We start from the raw sequence: 19,853 nt of genomic DNA on the forward strand, positions 1-19,853 counted from the left end.
CTGCAACTCTAATGGCCCACCGGTTATCCATCCTACGCATTACATGGCTTGTCCAGCTCCATTTTTCCCTCTTAATGTCAACTAGAATATCGGCTATCCCCGTTTGCTCTCTGATCCACACCACTCTCTTCCTGTCTCTTAACGTTAGGCCTAGTATTTTTCGTTCCATCACTCTTTGTGCGGTCCCTAACTTGTTCTCGAGATTCTTTTTAATTTCTTATTTTTTATTCTTATTTAAATATAAATAAATAAATAAATAAATAAATAAATAAATAAATAAATAAATAAATAAATAAATAAATAAATAAATAAATAAATAAAAGTATATTCAGTTAATGGCTATTTGCTTACACCAGTAACGTCTTGGGCACTCCTCCTTAGTGGGTGTGCTCCATGGTATACGAACATCATCATTATAGTAATAATCACCATCGCTATTTTAATTATCAATATCACCAATCTAGCTCAGAGGAATTCAGCAAGGCAGACTACTTTCTTTTGTCGTTCTCCTAGCAACGCGGTAACGTGCACGGTTCTGCAATCTTCCTACTGAATGCCCACACTGCGGCCACGAATACAACAACTTCCAACACATACTCAGGCTGTGCCCTGCCAACATGGGCACTGAATTTCCTGACCAGTCCTCCTGGGACTTAGCGCTCAGAAGCACAGAGCTCATCGCTCAGCTCAAGACTGTCCATAGGGCCCGGGCCGTCGCCGAAGGACTCTGTTTACCGGCCCCGACCTGGGTGGAGTCGCAGAATTGATTGGCGGGGCCCCGGCCCCGCTTTAATTCTTTTTCCTCAGGACCTAAATAAAGTTCGTACTCACTCACTCACTGCGGGTAATAGTGAGAAGGGGATGCGGGCGCAGCGATAATTTCGAGAAATATAAAATGAAATTTAAGACAATCGAGACTTACGGGATACGAACATACAAGTATGAACTATGATCAAACTGTGAACATAGTTGCTGCTTTCCCAGCACATCATCATATGTGGTACGTTAGGAAAGCTTGTACTTGCGGTTTGATTTTTACAGGCTGACGTCAGCGTGAAATATTCGCGGCACTTTCGATACCCTAGCAGCGAACACATATTCCTAACGTGTTCTTTCGTTTATGAGAAAGTGAGGAAAGCACTTCCTTTTTGCACCGTCACACTTAAGATTCCTTTGGTACGCCTTTCCGGAGCACAAAGTCAAAAGAAGAACTCAGCAGGCTTTGTCTGCTGAGTTCGGGCTGATCTCGGAGGCTGCGTAGTCCTAAGCCTGAGCGCGTCGATCCTGATACCACAGCACGATGTGTCCTCGCAAGGCCTAATTGGTATTTGTAGCAAGGACCGATCCCGGAAGAACGTACCCGATGGAATTGAATTTTGGGTACAGAATTGCCAAATCAGGACTTAGGCACGCCGTAGGGGGGCATTGCGGATTTTGACCACCTAGGGATCTTTAACGTGCTCCCACTGCACAGGAAACGGGCGTTTTTGGATTTCGCCCCCATCTAAACGCGGCCGCGGCGGCCGGGATGTATCCAGCGACCTCGTGCTTAACAGCGCAATATCGTAGCCGCTAAACCACCCCGGCGGGTGTAGCCGATGGCGCGTGTGGCCTATCCCAATTGCGTTATCGCATTACAATCGCGCAGTTGTACGACGACGACTATGATGATAATGATGATTACACGTGTGGTTGTCGCTGCGTTTTCAGAATTGAGATCGAAGACTGTGGAGTCCATCTTTTACCTTGTCTAAGCCTGCACCACACGGGTAGCCACAGGTTGAGGCCTCTTATTGTCTTTACCGTGCCGGAAATTGATCCCCTATCTCAGTGACGAAACTTGAGTGCTAGGGAAGGTGAAATTATGTTCCAAAGGCACCCTTTCGCTTTTGCACGTCTGCAAGTCCCAAAGCGGGCCCACCAGTCGCGATGCTGGCCTCTTTTATTTGGATCTGCCCCACATCCCGTGCTGAAGTCCCACGGTCGCGAGCGCCACGAGCGGACAATTTATTCTCGCCGCTTCAAATGCGTCGTAGTGCGTCCGTGGTGCCCCGGGGGCTCACTGTGTCTTGGACAAGTCCCCGGTTGGCTTAGGAGGCACGGTCAACTGCGCACGTTCCTTGGTCCTCGGCTGGAACCCATTGATGAGCACGCTGTCGAGCATCTCGATGGGCAGCATTTCGAAGAGGCTGCACAGCGCAACGTCAGTGCTGCCGCACCGGTACCGCGCCTTGGGTATCGGATCTGTCAGGGCGCTGAAAGAAGTTACACGCTTCGGTGGACACACAGTCATCGAGAGCTAACTCATTTGTAGCGAGATATGAGTTCTGTCATCTTGCCAATGGTTCCTTAAGAATGCTTGCTCTCCCGACCAATGAAGTTGCTTTTTGGGTGATTTGGGACATGTTTCAGAGCAGGGGTAATGCCAGCGAGCAGAAGAAAAAAAAGTAAAAAAAAAAGGACCGGCAAAGTTAAAGGTACCTTTAACTTCTCTACGCCTTACTGTCGATTTTTCTTGTCTGTTTTCTCTTTAGTTCAATGGCATCCCCCTGCTCAACAACCATTTCACTATACTGATTCTCCATCGAAACCAAATCACATGATACAAAATACCGCTTTAGCCATTGTACAGCTTTATTCAAACTACCGCGTCATTTCAAGTCCTGAGTGCTTCCCAGGACAGTACCGCATTTTGTACTGGATTATTCGATGTGTAATGGCATCTGACTTCGTTTAGTACGAACTGAAAAGTGGGACATATGCGCGGAACCTATTTGGGTGCAACTTAGGCCGTCACCCTTTGCTTTTTCTAGTAATACGGAGAAGCAAAGAGCGGCGGTCTATGAAAGTAACCCTGATACGCGGGAGCTAGCAGCTACACAGTACGGTCCGTATCACGTGATGATAACCGCCATACGAAGCAGCTACTCACGGCTCTGGGGTAAAATCTGCCATTGTTATGCTGCCACTCTCGACTGCGGATTTGATTCGTACGTCCTTTTCTTTCTTCTTGCGTTACGTATTGCCGTGCCGGTACCAAAATGTGACGTGACCGATGCCTTTTATACCTCCAACTACAGTTCGCGATAGACGTCGAAGGCTATCGAAACATGTTGAAAACGTGTTGAAGGTATTAAGATACCAAATGTTGTTATGCTAAAGTTGCAATGGCTCCTTTTGACTGTTTATTCCCCTGTTTGTTCTTTATTGTGTGCATTTTTAATAACCTCCAGTGGGGCCAATCCCCCTCGTGTGCCTCAGCCATGTTCCGAAACAGCAACAACTGCACATTTCGTGAGCGCTTGCGTGAGCCCTTGAACATACTTGACAGACGTCTTCTCTTAGCGAGAAAAGTGCATGGGCCTTGCTCGTGCCCTGATAAGCAGAGGTATGCCATCAATGTCCTGCGCGATATTTTAGTGGAGGCTAATGTTACGCATTGTATATAAGGGACCTTGCTGTTTTGTCTTTATACACTGTGTTCTCTGTTTAACGAGCTGCTCTTGCGGTCGTGTTGCACTTAAGAATCTGTGATGAGACTTGTGTGAACTCTCTCACTCGTGTGTAACGGGTGACTGCCCTTTAGGTACTGGGCTGTGCTTTCAGTGCTGGTGCCCGTAGATACATTAACAAATTTGGTATAGCCAGGTCCGATGTAGCCTACCTTCCTATGTATCTACATCTAAATTAAAAAAATTATACGTTTCATCAAGGTCTCACCAGTGAACTGCCTTGGACACGTCGTTGAGGTTGACGTGCATGTACTTCTGCATACGTTTAGGGATCAAGTTCTTAAAGGCGTCCAGGTACACTTGGCCATACGCTTCCTTCATGGTGGGGTTCATTCTGTTGATGACCTCGTTGATGCCGATCTTGACGTTTTCAGGGTCCGTGATCCTTGTTCTGCAGAACAAAATGACGCAGAGGGTCACGAGACGATGTAGGCCTCTAGTGATTACCAGTGGTGGAAGAAGGGAGGCCGCACAATGGAGCCAACGTGAGACAAGTGCTCCTTGTCGAAACATTGCCTCCATACTGCGATATTGATGTGGGCCGAACCTGGCGATAGTGCAGAAAGGGTCTAAGCTCAATGGCACATACCAGGGACAAAAAAAGTTGTCGCAGTTTCACCTGAAAGGCGAAGCATCAATTGCTATAGCAAATTTGTAGAGAGCTATACGGAGTAATGATAGTAGCTTTATGAGGTGTATAAACTTCGACATGCAGCACCGGCAACAAGCAGAACTGTTGTCGTCGCCGTTTTGCCCGCGTTCGCACAAAATGCGTGCGGCGTTGGTGACTGTTGCCGGAGCCTCTGATATAAAAAATTTGCCGCGTATCTGCGTGCTTCGCTGCAAATATCGTCGAAATACGATAGTCTTCTGCCGGCCGTACTACATGAGTGCTGGTCTGATCCACGGCCACCCGTGATGCTGTTCTCGTACCATTTCCGTCCTGGCATGATAAATGCAATGGAGGTTTGTTTGAACAGATTTCATTTTACCGCATTATTTCATCAAGCGGCCATTTATGTTTTGCCCTGCCTCAGACAGCGCTTCCTTTATGTTGAATCGGCCGCATCTGGCTGGCATTGATAAAATTGAGGAGGCGCTGCGTGAGACATGGACGCCATCTGGCAATACATCGGGAAACATGAGCTTGTGCAGAGGGTTTCCTTCCTCCATGGCAGAGGGCGCTCGTCGGCGCGCAGTCGGGGAACGTCGTTCGTGGGGGCGCATAGCATGGCATTTTCAGCGCAGCTTAAGAAACTAGGGTCTTTAGAGTTACGTATCTATGTATTTTCTATTAAAGGAACACACCCTAATGCTTATCTAGTGATATTGCGCCTCAGATATGCGTAATATTTACTTTGTGATCGATAACTTTCACAAGTATGAACAGCCGTACCAGTTTAAGTAGTGTGGGCGGTAAGCAAGTGGTCCAACTTTGGCCGGGTGGCTGAATCGGGTGACAGACAGACAAACAGACAGACAGACAGACAGACCAAATTTTCAGCGTTTAAGTTCCCCAAGAAAGACTATCGTCTTTAATATAGGCACTTGGTGCCGCAGCTAAACGTCGCCTCCCTTCCCTCCCCCCCCCCCACCCCCAAGGCCTTTCGTGCGTTTGCGCGTTTGCTCTACATATATGGTGAATGTAAAGGAGGAAATAGACGCCTACTTCTGCAGCCCTTAAGGGAGCACGGCGCAGAACGCGCGTTTGTTCTCCGCCGTGCGTTCACTCCCCGTGAAAGCGCGCGTCCCTCACGCCCTTTCACTCGCACATACAGCGTTCGCACATACATCTCCACTGACGTCATACGGAACCTCACGGCGACGGCGACGACGACGGTAACGCCGACGGCAGAAATCTGCTTTGGAGTGTCCATATAATTGCTATCGCAATAAAAAAACTGTCAGCCCTTTCACTGGGGTGAAGATGGAAGACCAGCGAAGCTGTACTATTGTGGGAATTATGTATTTCCAATCATGACTATTAAGATGTGATGTTGTAATTGGTTATTTGAACTATTAAAGAATGAGAAATATATATGATCCGGTGGTTCTCACTTATTTAGTGACCACAGGGACCATGGCCTTATGGTCGCTACGGTACACCGCCATAGGGTGTACGGCAAAGGTTGGCACGTTCTTCATAAGCACGTCAGCAACGCCGCGCGCGTTCGGTGCGAACGCGGGCAAAACGCCGCCGCCGTCGACAACAGTCGTGCGCGCTGTTTGTGTGACCGCACAAAACCGCTGTCAAAACGCTGGCTACGTGACGAACGGCCAAACGCCGTTGTCGACGCTGTTAGGGTAGAGGCGGGCGAGAGCCCAGAGAGAGTCGGCGGTAGAGGCCGGCAGGCCGGCGCGTATGCGCCACAGTGGGAGAGCGGGCACGCACAGTCTAGGGCAACGTTCTCAGACTACTTCTGAGAACGTTGGTCTAGGGTGCCTCGATGCCCTCGTAGCCCACCCCTCCACTTGCACTGGGAAGTCGCGTTTGCTCTCCGTCGTGCGTTTGCTCCCCGTGAAAGTGTGCGTCCCTCGCCCTCGCGCGCTTTAATTCACTCGCACATACAGCATACGGCCAATGAGAGTTTTTTTATATATTGCCGGAGGCGACGATCGAAAGGTGAGCCCTTAACAGATTCGCTGTAAAAGAAAGTGAGAAAGAGAGAGAGAGAGACAAAGAAAGAGAGAAAGAGAAAAATAAAGAGGGAAAGAAAGAGAGAGAGAAAGAAAGAAAGAAAATTGCCACGAAGGTCAGATACACACACGACAGAGCTTCGTTTACCCCCATTTTCTCGACAGGAGAAGGGCTGGTAATTTTGCTCTCTACAAGTTTGCTATCGCAATTGATGCTTCGCCTTTCAGGTGAAACTGCGACAACTTTTTTGTTGTAGTGAGTATATTTAGGTACTGTTTCTTGTTGCGCTACCTTATTTCGTAGAGAACAGAGCCGGCCACGGCATGAATAATCTGATTCGGTATTTGTGTGCTGTCCTGTGTGTGGGCTGTTCTGCAAGCAAGCAAAGTTCTGGAGGGTGCTGAAAGAAAATGGTGCTTTAGATAAAAAGCCGGAGTTGCCCTTTAGTAACGTTGAACATGTAAACCACAGAAATAGGGACCGAATGGCGGATAGAGTTTTGTGTTGTGCCGGGAAGGTTCAATGCAACGGCCGTTAAAAGACTGTCCTACATGTAATTCTTGCTCATTCCTGTTGCAGGCTTCGTATTTGAAATTTAGACCAAATTTGAGAATTCTGCGCCTTAAAACTACAAGGGAAGCAAAATATAACCTGGCTTTTCATCACCGCTCTGAAACTTCTATGTCTAATTGCAATTCCGGAGTACTGTTCCACAGCGTTCCTTGGGAAGCGTGAGCCAGAAATAAAGGCTCTCACTTATACAGCATGGGCTCCACGGTGCTCACGTTCACTTGCCACTTGTACAGCTCACGGCGCAGACCGTCGGCGAGTGAGCAGAGCGCTGCGGCCGCGGCCGAAGTCCCCACAGATCCGGGTATGGACATGCGGCCTGCAGTGGAATGAGGGTGAGGCGATAAACAAGGACGAAGAAGAATAGATAGCACAAGCACTTTGGTGCTCGTCGCCTTTTGAGCAACACATGGTGCGAAGGCGACCTTCGTAGACCGCACTCTGCGCCACCATCCAGGAGAAAGGATCCGACAAAACCTGCAGCATTGTCCTAAAGACGGCTGCGAAGGCCCGTAGATTTGCTGGAGCTCCGGGGAGGCAGTGAGCACACTCGGCTAAGGTGATCAAGTGTAGCGTTTGCAAACTATTATGCAGTTGAGCAGCGTTAGCACTGCTGCCTGAGTCAAGGAGGGAACATATCCGTGAAATTAGTTCACTGCGTAAGAAGTACACTGCAGCAAGGTTGACATGTTGCTGAGATGGTACGGATCTATGGTGAAATGAGGGTGACTCGATAAACAAATATGAAGAATAGAAACTACAAGAACTGGAAATGTGTGAAATGAAGAGCTTCGTCGTTTATCGCACCCCCCCCCCCCCCCCCTCAATTCACCATTGATCTGTACCTACTCACCCACATGTCATGAAAAAAGCCAAAAAGTAAAAAAAAAAAGAAAACGAATTGTTCAAACCAGAGAGCTTTGCAAGTGGGTCCACATCACAGGCAGCCCAATAGGTTCACGGACATAACTCTGCAAGGCAAGATAGGACCCCACGTCTCCCAAATCCGCACATCCACAGACACCACAGACACTTTCAACGCCTCTGAAATGCAGGTAAGCACGGCCGCTCGATAAAAAATGTCACAGTTTCGCCCTAAGGGCGAAGCAATGAATGCGATAGCAACACGGCAACGTCATACGAAGTAAGGTGAGCGGCTTTGGTAGCAATATGAATTGTAGTAAACATGAGCTGATTAAGTAAGCAGGTGTACTGCAGTGTAAGTAGACCGACATGAAGAGAGACTCGATGACCACGAGAAGGCTCGTGTGAAACGGTGGTGTTGATGAGAAGCGCTTCCCGTGGGCAGCGCGTGCGAAGGGACGCACCTGTAGCGCTGCACTGCCGACCCGGGCAGCATTGCATGTGTAGCGTGCGTTGGAAAATGTGGCCCGACTATTACTAACTGAATGAACAAGCGTGGTGTGAGCGCGCGCAAACAAACACGAATAGATCACACTGAATGACTGCAGACAACGACTGTCAAAACGCTGGCAGCAAGCATACGCCGCAGCGGGCGAAGGTACTACGTGCGGTCTATCGCGTCAACGGAAACTGAGCGGCGAATGCACGGCGCATAAAGGTCGGAGCCGTGTGGAGATAAGAGACGGTGCGAGCGAGCGACGAGTGCGGTTGTTGGCAGAGCAGAAGTGCGCCCCCCCCCCCCTCCCGCTCCCTCCTGCGCTGGCTTCCTGCTTACTTGCTTGCGCGTGGGAGATCGAGTGCGTTCGCTCTCCGTGATAGCGCGCGTCCCCGCACGCTTCCGCTCGGGCATTCGGCGCGCGGCGAAGATTTTATCTATAGGGAACCTCACGGCGACGGCGACGCCGACGGCAGAAATCCGGTCGAAGTGTCCATGTACTTGCTATCGCAATAAAAAACTTTTTTTTTATTGCGATAGCAATTATATGGACACTCCAAAGCAGATTTCTGCCGTCGGCGTCGCCGTCGCCGTCGCCGTCGCCGTCGCCGTGAGGTTCCGTATGACGTCAATGGAGATGAAATCGTCGCCGCGCGCCGCCGAACGCTGTATGTGCGAGTGAAAGGGCGCGAGGGACGCGCGCTTTCACGGGGAGTGAACGCACGGCGGAGAACAAACGCGCGTTCTGTGCCGTGCTCCTTTATGGGCTGCAGAAGTAGGCGTCTCTTTCCTCCTTTACAATCACCATATATGTAGAGCAAACGCGCCTACATCTGACGCACGAAAGGCCGTGGGGGGGGGGGGGGGAAGAGGGGACGTTTAGCTGCGGCACCAAGTACCTATTTATGTCAGAGGCTCCGGCAACAGTCACCAACGCCGCACGCATTTTGTGCGAACGCGGGCAAAACGCTGACGGCGTCGACAACAGTTCTGCGTGTTGCCGGTGCTGCTGCATGTCCAAGTTTGTACAGCTGATAAAGCTACTATCATTACTCCGTACAGCTCTCTACAAATTGGCTATCGCAATTGATGCTTCGCCTTTCAGGTGAAACTGCGACAACTATTTTATCCAGCGGCCGTGACTGTTGCAAGGTCGTGGTAGAACTAAGAGCGAAACAGTAGAGTAGCTTAGCATACCGTGATCGTTATACTGCTGCATTTCCGAATCCGATCACCCCCCCCCCCCCCACCTCACCCCATACGACGCATGCGCAGTCGACTGCAGGCATGACCAACATTGAACGGGAAACGCTACGTTAAAATACTCTACTAAGGATACCAAGAGAGAAAAGGAAGCTGACATAACAAACACCTCCATTATGTTTCTGGTGACGGATGGGACGGTTTGCATCACTCGACGTGCGTTCGGACCAGGTTTTACAAGGCAGGCAGCAAACATGGCCAATATATGATAAAGAATTTTAGACGTTTAGTTAACGTTATGAGATTACGCATTTGTAGACCTATTAAATGACGTTTCAAATAAATATTTCCTAAATGTCCGCATCACTACTTACAGGACTAAGTGTTTGCCCAGGAATTAGAGTCCTACCGTGCACGCTGGACATGATGACGATGCGACCTTTGCTCTTCCTGAGCAGCGCGATGCCTTCCTTGACGAAGCGCATGGTGCCGGTGACGTTGACGGCGACGAGCCAGCGCAGCTCCTCGTACGACATCCACTCCAGCTCGCCGTAATTGGTCACGCCCGCGTTGGCCACAATGCCCCACAGCTCTGCGGTCCAAGCGATCCCTTTGTTACGCGCGCTGCGACGAGACGTCCAGCACACGCGCGTCGGTGGGTCAGAAAGTTCGAATCTGCTGCTCTTAACTGGCAAACTGGTAGCTTTAAAGCGAACACCTTTCTTTGGCTATACCGTTAACGTTTTTCCGGACGCAGTAGACAGTTATGCCTGAGTGTGATTAATGTAATGGCTGGCTTAGTGGAACAGCGGGATCGAATTGCGCATGCGCATACCGCTAAACGACCCTTAGCGTTTAGCATACGCACGCTATTTCACAGATTTAATATTACCGTCTTTAGAGAGCTTTAGCAGTGACAAGAGCTTTAGCAGCAGCGGCGCTGGGCATCGAGGCACCCTAGTCCGTCACTGCACCCGATGCCTCTGAGGGCGGCTCGGAGGTTTCCACCAGAGAACTATAGACACTCTTCGAGTAGCGTCGGAAGTCGCTGCTTCTTCTCGCCTCGCAATGTTAAAATATAGCTTCCTGTTGTAGATCTGTGTTTACTTTAGTTTACGCAACTACATCACGTGCAACACAAGCACATGTAACACTCGTAACACTTCGGTGTAACTAACTGTTCGACCATCTTCACTTAGTGGAAGGGGCGGTGATTTTTTCATATATTGCTTCGCCAAACACTCCTACGTAACAAAAAAACTTTTATGTGTTGTTGGAAAAAGCACATAGCAAGATGTCTTACGGGATTTGTGACTGGCATCCACGTTTGCCGTAACTATACACCGTAACCCGGCACAAGCGAAAGCTTTCCAGTATTCAAGAAAATGAATATTTCGCGCTCAGCACGTAGTTATTGTATTTTGCAAGGTCTGAATATTACCCACTATCGTCCTTATAACGTTACTGTACGCATTGAGCCACACAGGCAGCTAAAGCTTGTTCGGTCATCGCTGTAGGTTAGAACGGAACGGCAATACCGTAGCGTATACCACAGTTACCGTACCGTAACACGCAAAACATTGCGGTGGTACACCCACTTCGAACCGAATTTGGCATTGTTTTTGTAGAATCCACTTCGTTCGTAGCGAACGGTTGTGTAACGGACGTCGCTAAGTCTAAGGCCTCTGCCACGACGGATTATTTGGATAGCATTGCGGAGTTTTCGAGATCGCTTGTCGTTTGAAACGCGTCGAAGCCTAACGAGAAAAAAAACTTCCGGGATGGCAGCGTCACCTGTCGGCGCATTCGGGAGATAGGCGCGACGGCATATAGCCTCTGAGATGAGTACATTACGCAGGCCATGGTCGACAGCTTGTACTGGTTGTACGGATTTCGCCGCGGATCGGCAGACATGGAAAGTACAAATACAACGCGCTCCCAACTTTCAATGTGCTGCCTCTCGCAATATTGGGGAGCACACGCAAAGCTTGGCAAATAGATAGAATCATTTAAAGCGCAATCGAATTGCGTCCCGCACGTAAACTACGCCATCACGTTTTGCTAAAACTTGATTTATGCAAAGTTCGTTCGCGGAACGGTAACGCTGTTTTCCTCGAAGGGCCCCTCACCAGTTCTGGTCATTTTGAGCTGACAAGCGCAGTGCATACAATGCGCGCTAACGATCGTGTCTGCAAAGTATTAGATTCCTACGCGCCGCGGAAAGAGCTTCAATTTCAAGCCACACGCCATTTGTCCTTCTTCTCACGGGCGCCGCGCTCCCAGCCGGTGAGTCGACGTCAATCGCACAAGTGCGCCTAAGTACATGGTAGTGTTTAGACGTCACTCACAGTGACATGCGACTTCGAGAATTAGTCAAGGCAACATCACTTATTTGTTTAATCTGTTGCTTCAGTAGATAAATTAAAGTTTAAATAAATAAGAAAAAAGTACTAACCGAACGTCTGCACGTTTTTGTTTTACTTTGTACCGTAGCAAGAGATGTGTACTTCCGTTTCGTCAGCTTGTTACCACGTCGAGCAGTCGTGCGCGGAGAGAACGAAACTATGCCACTATGTCTTTAGTGAGTGGGAACTCAACGAAACCCGCTGAGCGTTCTTATGACCTCCGAGACCTGGTAGCACGTGATGGAGATCGCTGAGGCCAATACGTCTTATTTATTTACGTATTTAATTTTTTCCTACTGCAGCTCTTTAGCAGGTTCGTCACAAGTGGGCAGACAGCAGAAATAAGCGATGGCAAAGAAAGTAAACACTTAAGAAAGCGATGCAGCTCAAGGTAGAAATAAACAAATTGTAATAAAGAAATATAAAAAAATGTCATATGAAATAAACACGTAAGAATATAACAGAGTTCAAGAACAAATAAAGGAGAACATTTTAAGGCATTAAAAGATTACTGCATGGGCAGTGATCGGATGTTGCCAGGTATTCGAATCCGTAGTTCTTTAGTTCGGGCAAAAAAGTTCGTGACTGTTTATGTTGAATGACAAATATTTTGCACATGTTAAGTGCTCTTTCTCTTCTTTCTGGGGTTTTACGTGCCAAAACCAGTTCTGATTATGAGGCACGCCGTAGTGGAGGGCTCCGAATTTTGACCATTCGGGGTTCTTTAACGTGCACTACAACGCATGCACAGGGGCGTTTTTGCATTTCGCTGCTCTTTTTCGGCCAGCGGCGGCTCTGAAAGCGCTATGTCCTCCGAAACCGGGCTGTGCTGGCTGGACATCTTGGAGGCCATGAGCTTTTCTGCCTTCTGCCCTCTTTTATGGCCAGCTGCGACGCACCTTTATCACCAAGCTGCGCGGTCACCGTCTTGTAGGCCTGCACGATGCTGTCCTCCTCCATGTAGTCGAGGGCCACCACGTTGACCCGCATCTCCTTAAGGACAGTCGCCCCGTCCGAGCCGGGGTCGAGACAGCCGGCGTACACCTCGAAGCCGTGCTCATGGAGACGCCGGGCAGTGTGCAGACCCAGCCCACTGTCGCAACCTGGCAGGTTCGGGGTGAAATTTCGCGGAAGTATGCTTGAGGAATCACGTGTCGGCAACGTACATTTAAATGCTTTAGCTTCGAAGGTGCACTAAAGATAAACACGCGAATCAGTTTAGACTGATAACGTGTTGTTTGAAAACCTAATTTTTGTTATAATCGCGGTAATAGGTCGATAAGTAAGAGAAAATGAAGGTCAAAGTTCATTTCTTTTATGTTCACGCCGAAACGCTAGTGCCATACGTAAATGTGACGTCATGGCTGTAGAGGTGGTTTTCAACATTTTGGCTATTGTGGACTCAATAAAAGTGAACCAAACTTACAAAGTTCAACATTTAACTCACTTAGAATACAACGTAGCCCACCCATACCGATAAAAAAAATGTCACAGTTTCGCCCTAAGGGCGAAGCAATGAATGCGATAGCAACACAGCAATGTCATACGAAGTAAGGTGAGCGGCTTTGGTAGCAATATGAATTGTAGTAAACATGAGCTGATTAAGTAAGCAGGTGTGCTGCGGCGTAAGTAGACCGACATGAAGAGAGACTCGATGACCACGAGAAGGCGCGTGCGAAACGGTGGTGTTGATGAGAGGCGCTTCCCGTGGGCAGCGCGTGCGAAGGGACACACCTGTAGCGCTGCACTGCCGATCCGGGCAGCATTGCATGTGTAGCGTGCGTTGGAAAATGTGGCCCGACTATTACTAACTGAATGAACAAGCGTGGTGTGAGCACGCACAAACAAACATGAATAGATTACACTGAATGACTGCAGACAACGACTGTCAAAACGCTGGCAGCAAGCGCATACGCCGCAGCGGCGAAGGTACGTGCGGTCTATCGCTTCAACGGAAACTGAGCGGTGAATGCACGGCGCATAAAGGTCAGAGCCGTGTGGAGATAAGCGACGGTGCGGGCGAGCGACGAGCGCGGTTGATGGCAAAGTAGAAGTGCGCCCCCCCCCCCCCCCCCCCGCTCCTTCCGGCGCTGGCTTCCCGCTTCCTTGCTTGCGCGTGAGAGATTGAGTGCGTTCGCTCTCCGTAATAGCGCGCGTCCCCGCACGCTTCCGCTCGGGCATACGGCACGCGGCGAAGATTTTATCTATAGGGAACCTCACGGCGACGGCAGATATCTGGTTGAAATGTCCATATAATTGCTATCGTAATAAAAAATGAATATATGCCCGCAGAGACGCCGTCAGCATCCATGACTTCTCGGAGAGCTGACGCACGAACTTCCAAGAACACCTCACCATGCCTCTTTTTTTTTCTTCTGGCTCATCCAGCCTCGTCTCACGATGAGAGTGTTTTTATCTTTTTGTATTCTACGAGGGTAGCTTATAATTACACCTCAAATTAATTTTCTGTTAAGTGTTCTGTCAGCGACACGTTACGAATGCAAGCGCGCATGAAAGTGACCATGTATACACGCCCCAGCTAATCCACTGGTTAATTGTAGTCCACCTCACCTTATCCTTTGTATCCATATCCCCAACTATTGCTTTTTTTAAACGATTCCTTGCCGTGAAACTCCTCGTCCTGCTGGACACGGTGTAGACCGTGGCACTGGCAAAACCTCGGTTTCCGAGGCATGAACGACAGCCACGCTATGTGAACTGGATCGTCCTGCCTTTCGTGCTGCATCTTTTCGTCAGTGCGACGAATCCGCATAGTGGGAGAGCGTGCTCGTATAGTTGCTGAGCAACTGGGGCAACTCCCCTCCCCGCAGGGCTACTCGTCAAGGACAAACAGTCGGTGTGCATTTTGACTAATGCTATACACACTCTTGAGCAAAGGGTTAAACACCAATAGTGCCGCAAAATACTTTCTGTCCTATGTAGCCTCAGTGTGCCAGCTGAAGTCAAGGGGTACAGCCTACGTGCTCGTTTCGACCAATTCAACGTATTGAAGAAAACTTGAGGAAATAAAGGGCACAAGATGACGCGGACAAAAAAAAAAAAAAAATACAGATACCGCAGAACGGGTGCTTACTTGTGAGATTTTTCAGTTTCGTCTTTGTCCGCGTCTTTCTGAGCCACTGGTTCCCTGAAAGGCTCACCAACTAAAGCTCAAACCAAGATTGAAGAGATTCCACGTTGCGGAGCTGTGCTAGAAGCATTTGTTATTTTTTTACTGACGAGGTGGTCTCCAGGTTTTTTGCTCGCCACTGTGCATGAAACTTTAAGGGACCAGAAGCAATGGTGAAAAGATGCAAAAACCACAACCACAGCGAACCAACGAATAAGAACATTTCACCCACGTAAACACGTCGCACGTGATTACGTCGGCGTCTTCACGTTCGTATATGTATTCTTTTTCACCACAGACACACAACTAATACTACTCGGCGGACGAGCGGTCGTTAAAGGCGGAAGGGGAACCGATTCGAACTCAGGTCAGGTTCTCACCACTGACGAAGACGGTCGGGTGCTTGAGCCGGACCTCTTGGCGGTACCGGCGGTCCATGAGCTCGGCCAGTTGGAAGCCCACGATGCCGGCGAAGATGGCATTCGAGACGAATCCGACGAGGAAGCTGAGCGGAGGCGTGACGCTGAGCACAATGAAAGTGATGCTGGAGAGCACGACCATGCCTAGCAGGCGGTCTCGAGCACCGCCGGGTGGCTCCATGGCTCGCCAGCGTGGTCCACCCCAAAGTCGCCACGAGTGGCTCTAAGGTGGACGAAGGCGACACTGCGCCGCATCCGGCCTCTTCTTCTTCCTTCACAGACGCGCTCTGTTTGTGAAAATTACCTGAGTCTTTGGCCAACGCCCCGTAGTGGGTATGAGTCACAAGTTGAGAGGACAACAACACACTACTGCTATTTCACGCAACACCTGAGGAGAGATGACGATGATTTATTTTGCTTCATCATCATCATCAGTCTATACTTGTGTGCACTGCCGGAGTAAGGCCTCTCCCTGAGATCTCCAGTTACTACTGTCTTGCGCTAGCTGATTCCAACTTGCACCTGCGCAATTCCTAACTTCATCACCCCACCTAGTTTTCTGCCGTCCTCGACTGCGCTTCCCTTCTCTTGGCACCCGTACTGTAACTCTAATGGTCCACCAGTTATCTATCCTATAAATTACATGGACTGCCCAGCTCCATTTCTTTCTCTCAATGTCAGCTAGAATATCGGCTATCCCCGTTTGCTCTCTGATCCACACCGCTCTCTCCCTGTCTCTTATTTTCTGTCTCTCACTTTTCTTACATGATATTTATTGTATCATGTATATGCGAGAAACGCATTATACGCAAGACGGATATGCCAGTAGTAATCAACACATCTCATATTCATGGCCAAGAAAGGACCTAAAAATCCCGATGTGAACACTGCACCACACAAAAACTACAAGTAGTTTTGAACTTACAAAAGTGGCAACGACAGGCAACTTATCAAATGAATAATCATTTAAACATACTGAAATTTCGACAGAAAAAAAAAAGAAACGGGTTCAGCATTTCGGTCCAACATGCGTGTCTTCCTAAGCAATGCAATCCAATTTGCAAAAACGAGAGGATGATGATGATGCCGTTAAACGGGCCCTGAAGCACTTTTGTAATTATTCATAAAATGGCCGCGCTAATAAAACACGTCGTCTTACTAATCTCATGCCGCAAAAATTTTCGAATGCTTCAACTATAAGTGTAGTTATGGCACTGATACCCAGCTCTCTTCTCGCCTCCGCTATAGCGTGCTCGAAGCTTTAGAGTGGAGAAGCCAAGAGGGCAAAGCCCCGGCTAATCGATGAGTTTGGCGGTGGAGAAATAAAGTCGCTTTATGGTGAAAGGGCTCGTCGCGCCACCTTGTGGCAGCCGCGGTCAACAACGCTGCGCGTCACGCCACTGCCATTTCGGAGACCACGCGCAGCTGACGCAGCTAGGCGCAGTGGAAAGATAAAATGATTTTTCTGTCGTTTTCAAATCGCCCCCGTATATTTTGCATTGATTTTTTCTCAAAATTAGTAATAATGTATTACTGAGACTGCTCTCGCGATCACCGAATCAGCCGATAGCGTTGGTGGGTCCAGCTGCATTCGATGTCGCTACATGACGCCATTGCGGAAGCGAGAGCAAGCAGTCTTTTCCTCTTTTTGACACGAGTTTGCAAATGCCCTGCTGCATGCAGTGTAGTAATATTTGGCTCAGATGTTCACAGCAGCCACTACGACAGATCGGCACCGTTTTTTTTTATTATGTTCAAAAAGTGTTTGAGGGCCCCGTTAATGTCATTGGCCAATGATCGGGCGTATATTTGATATGTGTTAGGGGTATAAATTGAGAAATATTTAATTACACTAAATAAGCGAATAGAGAGTAGAATATATATATAGGAGGTGATGAGCAAAGAATCAAATGATCGATGCGATTAATACGGAAGGATTTATACGGGACCACTAACTCAAAGGCACTGCACCTGCACCTACAGCTGTTTCACGTGTGATGAAGACGACACCATATAGATAACTCGTCTCTTTCGTTTCTTGACAACGGTTCTTATTTGAGGAAATTTGCTACATTTTCGTGTCTAGACTCTTGGGCACATTGATGGGGCGGTTTGCACTGCGATTCAGGACTTTATTTTACTACGCGATTTAGGTACTACGTGATTTATCTCCGAAATACCAACCTTGATATGTTTATTGTTTCCCCCAATTTAGTTTTAACTTGTGTTGTATATTAATTTATTGATTAATTTTCATTATTTATATACTCACCAATGTCTCGTTCTTCCATTTATAAACTACCTCTACTAATCAAGTTTTCTCGTGACATTCTGTAATGTGTGTTCCAATTTTGGAATACCCAATTCTTGGCCATTCCCCCGTAGTGGATATGTGCCTTTGACACATTAGGCTGTTTGTCTACACCGTGGCCACGTTTACACGAAGGCGAGAGTAGCGTGTGGCAGAATCGCTACGCGACAGCGTTTACATGTGACCCATTCTGCTTAGCGCGAAACAAGCTGGAACCGCTTCTTAGTGATTTGCGCTCCGCCGGGGAATACATGGCCCTCAATGCGACACGTCAGCGTCTTATATGCGCCGCGCGAAACGACTTACCCCTTCTTAAACTGTCGCATCAATGCGATACGCCTTTCTGGCGCATCACCATCGTTTACACGAGTGCGATGCGCTAGAAATGCGATATGATACGCCAGTTGTCGCATTCTTGTAAACGCCACTCATGAAACAGAAGTGGACGCGTTGCCGGCAAGCGCTGTCACGACGTGTCCTGGCTGGCATGTGTCGCTAACGACGTATTGTGACGTCGATGAGAAAAGTGATGATTAAGAGAGAAACAGGACATAGCCTGGCTGACAGCAGATGCTAGCGTCGCCGAACTAAAAGCGAATAGAATTACTTCATATAGACTACAGCATGGCTATCTGCTGCAAAGTCGAATGTCGCTGGTCTTTGCAGTAATAGATACAGTGCTACAAAGGAAATCCATGCGGCAGTTAACTTTGAGGAACAGTTAACGCTGAGGAACGCAATGCTCTGCCAAAAACATCTACACTTGAGAACGTTGGATATCAGGGACCTGCATCACTTTCAGCGGGGAATTCTGGTAGGACCATATTTAGTTAATTCATGCCTTGGGTTAACCCAGCAAAAATATAGTCCCCATAGAAGTATTGTAATGCACGGAATACCTCAACACCGACGACGAAAACACTAGCAGCCACTCTGGTGGCACCGTCTTGCGGCACTTAGTCTAACCTGAACACGTGACATTTGCTATCTCTGAGGCAACACTTATGCTACAGCCGGATGGTGGACAATTATCCCCTTTCATTAATTTTCCACCACCTTGTAGATTCCTGTAGAATCTATTTACCGTATCCCTCTTATCGCTCGTTGCGTGGCCGCTATAGCTTCAAACTTTCATCCTCCAAGTTTTTCTATAATTATTTTTGGTACAATGCAATGATAATGCGGGTTTTCCGGTAATGTCATCCAGTTGGCGTTCTGGACTTGAGCGTGCCTGGTGTATGCGCGATAACCTATTCTTTACTGATGTGGAGATATGCTTCTTAAGACACGATTGTGTAATTGGACCTCAAGACACTAACCATCGCTTAAGGCCATAGTGGTGTCTTAACCAGTGAAGCCATTTACGACACTGGTTTACACTACTGACACATGCAGCTGCCCAGTAGGCCTCCCCGAGCATGCAATATTCTGCGACCTCCCTCCGGAATTCGTTAAAAAAGTGCAAGTCTAATTTGTTCTTTTGTAGTGCCCACACAGGAAGTAGCACTTTGGTCCCTTAACTCGAAAGGCGTGACGTGACCGCTTCCGCCTGTAATATGCGCCGTAATTAGTCTTGCACTGTTCCCTGCGGCATCGGTTGCAGTGCGCTTGCCCCTGCTTCATCTCTGAAATAGAGCTTTTTATGCTGAAGTCTGCTCACACATCGAGTGATATTGCTCCGGTAATGTCAACACTATATGCTAATCAGAAAATAAAGGTTGGTGGATGTCCCCGAAAAAAAAAGAACTACTACCTTCGACTGGGTGTTGATGACGTGATGTCCAATAAAATTTGCCACGACGCTCGGGCTTTGTCATGAAACCAGAAACGCAAAGATACGTGTCGACCAGTATTTGTACGGAAAAGCTATAGCCATCTTGAACTCGTGGGGAGTGTGAGAAAAGCGCTTCTTTTTTTCATAACTCCAAGCTGATGTTTTGTCGTGCCCCTCCTAATATGGCGGTGGCCCGGCTTCACACTTGGGACATCAATCCAGATCCGGAAATTTTTTTTGTGTGTGGAGTAAACGGTCGCAGATGGGCGCGAGCAATCTACTTTCGAGAGGAAGAAGAAAATTTTAGTTGATTATGTCTGTTTCAGTCATCTTTGTTTAGTAGGTGGCACTCCCTGGTGGTGAAGTGGAGGAACACGACTCGTTCTTCTTCCTATTTTCCCTATCCTGCCAGTCATTTGTTGCCACTGGCATAATTTATATCCTTTCACTTCGGCGCTACTTTACGGATAACCAACAGAGCGTGGTGTCAGCCAGTCATTTTAACGAGCGCTCGTTTAACGTGAGCCTCGC

The 19,853-nt window shown here is 48.4% G+C and overlaps 1 protein-coding gene across 2 annotated transcripts; it reads right to left on the minus strand.

The window, feature by feature from the left end:
- Positions 1-1,857: 1,857 nt before the first annotated feature.
- On the minus strand, positions 1,858-15,491 carry LOC119463874 (dehydrogenase/reductase SDR family member 9-like). Of its 2 annotated transcripts, none has more exons than XM_049655813.1 (6): positions 15,199-15,491; positions 12,588-12,791; positions 9,693-9,875; positions 6,907-7,039; positions 3,721-3,903; positions 1,858-2,189 (listed from the first exon to the last, which is right to left on the minus strand). In XM_049655813.1, exons 1-6 carry the CDS (start codon positions 15,416-15,418, stop codon positions 2,060-2,062), a joined length of 1,053 nt encoding a protein of 350 aa, XP_049511770.1. In that variant the 5' UTR covers positions 15,419-15,491; the 3' UTR covers positions 1,858-2,059. The 2 variants fall into 2 exon arrangements, with proteins under 2 accessions (XP_049511770.1, XP_037580624.1); XM_037724696.2 differs by having other exon boundaries at positions 1,858-2,255.
- Between the last annotated feature and the right edge of the window lie 4,362 nt (positions 15,492-19,853).

Source organism: Dermacentor silvarum, chromosome 9 (assembly GCF_013339745.2).
Source record: "Dermacentor silvarum isolate Dsil-2018 chromosome 9, BIME_Dsil_1.4, whole genome shotgun sequence".
NCBI classification, from domain to species: domain Eukaryota; kingdom Metazoa; phylum Arthropoda; class Arachnida; order Ixodida; family Ixodidae; genus Dermacentor; species Dermacentor silvarum.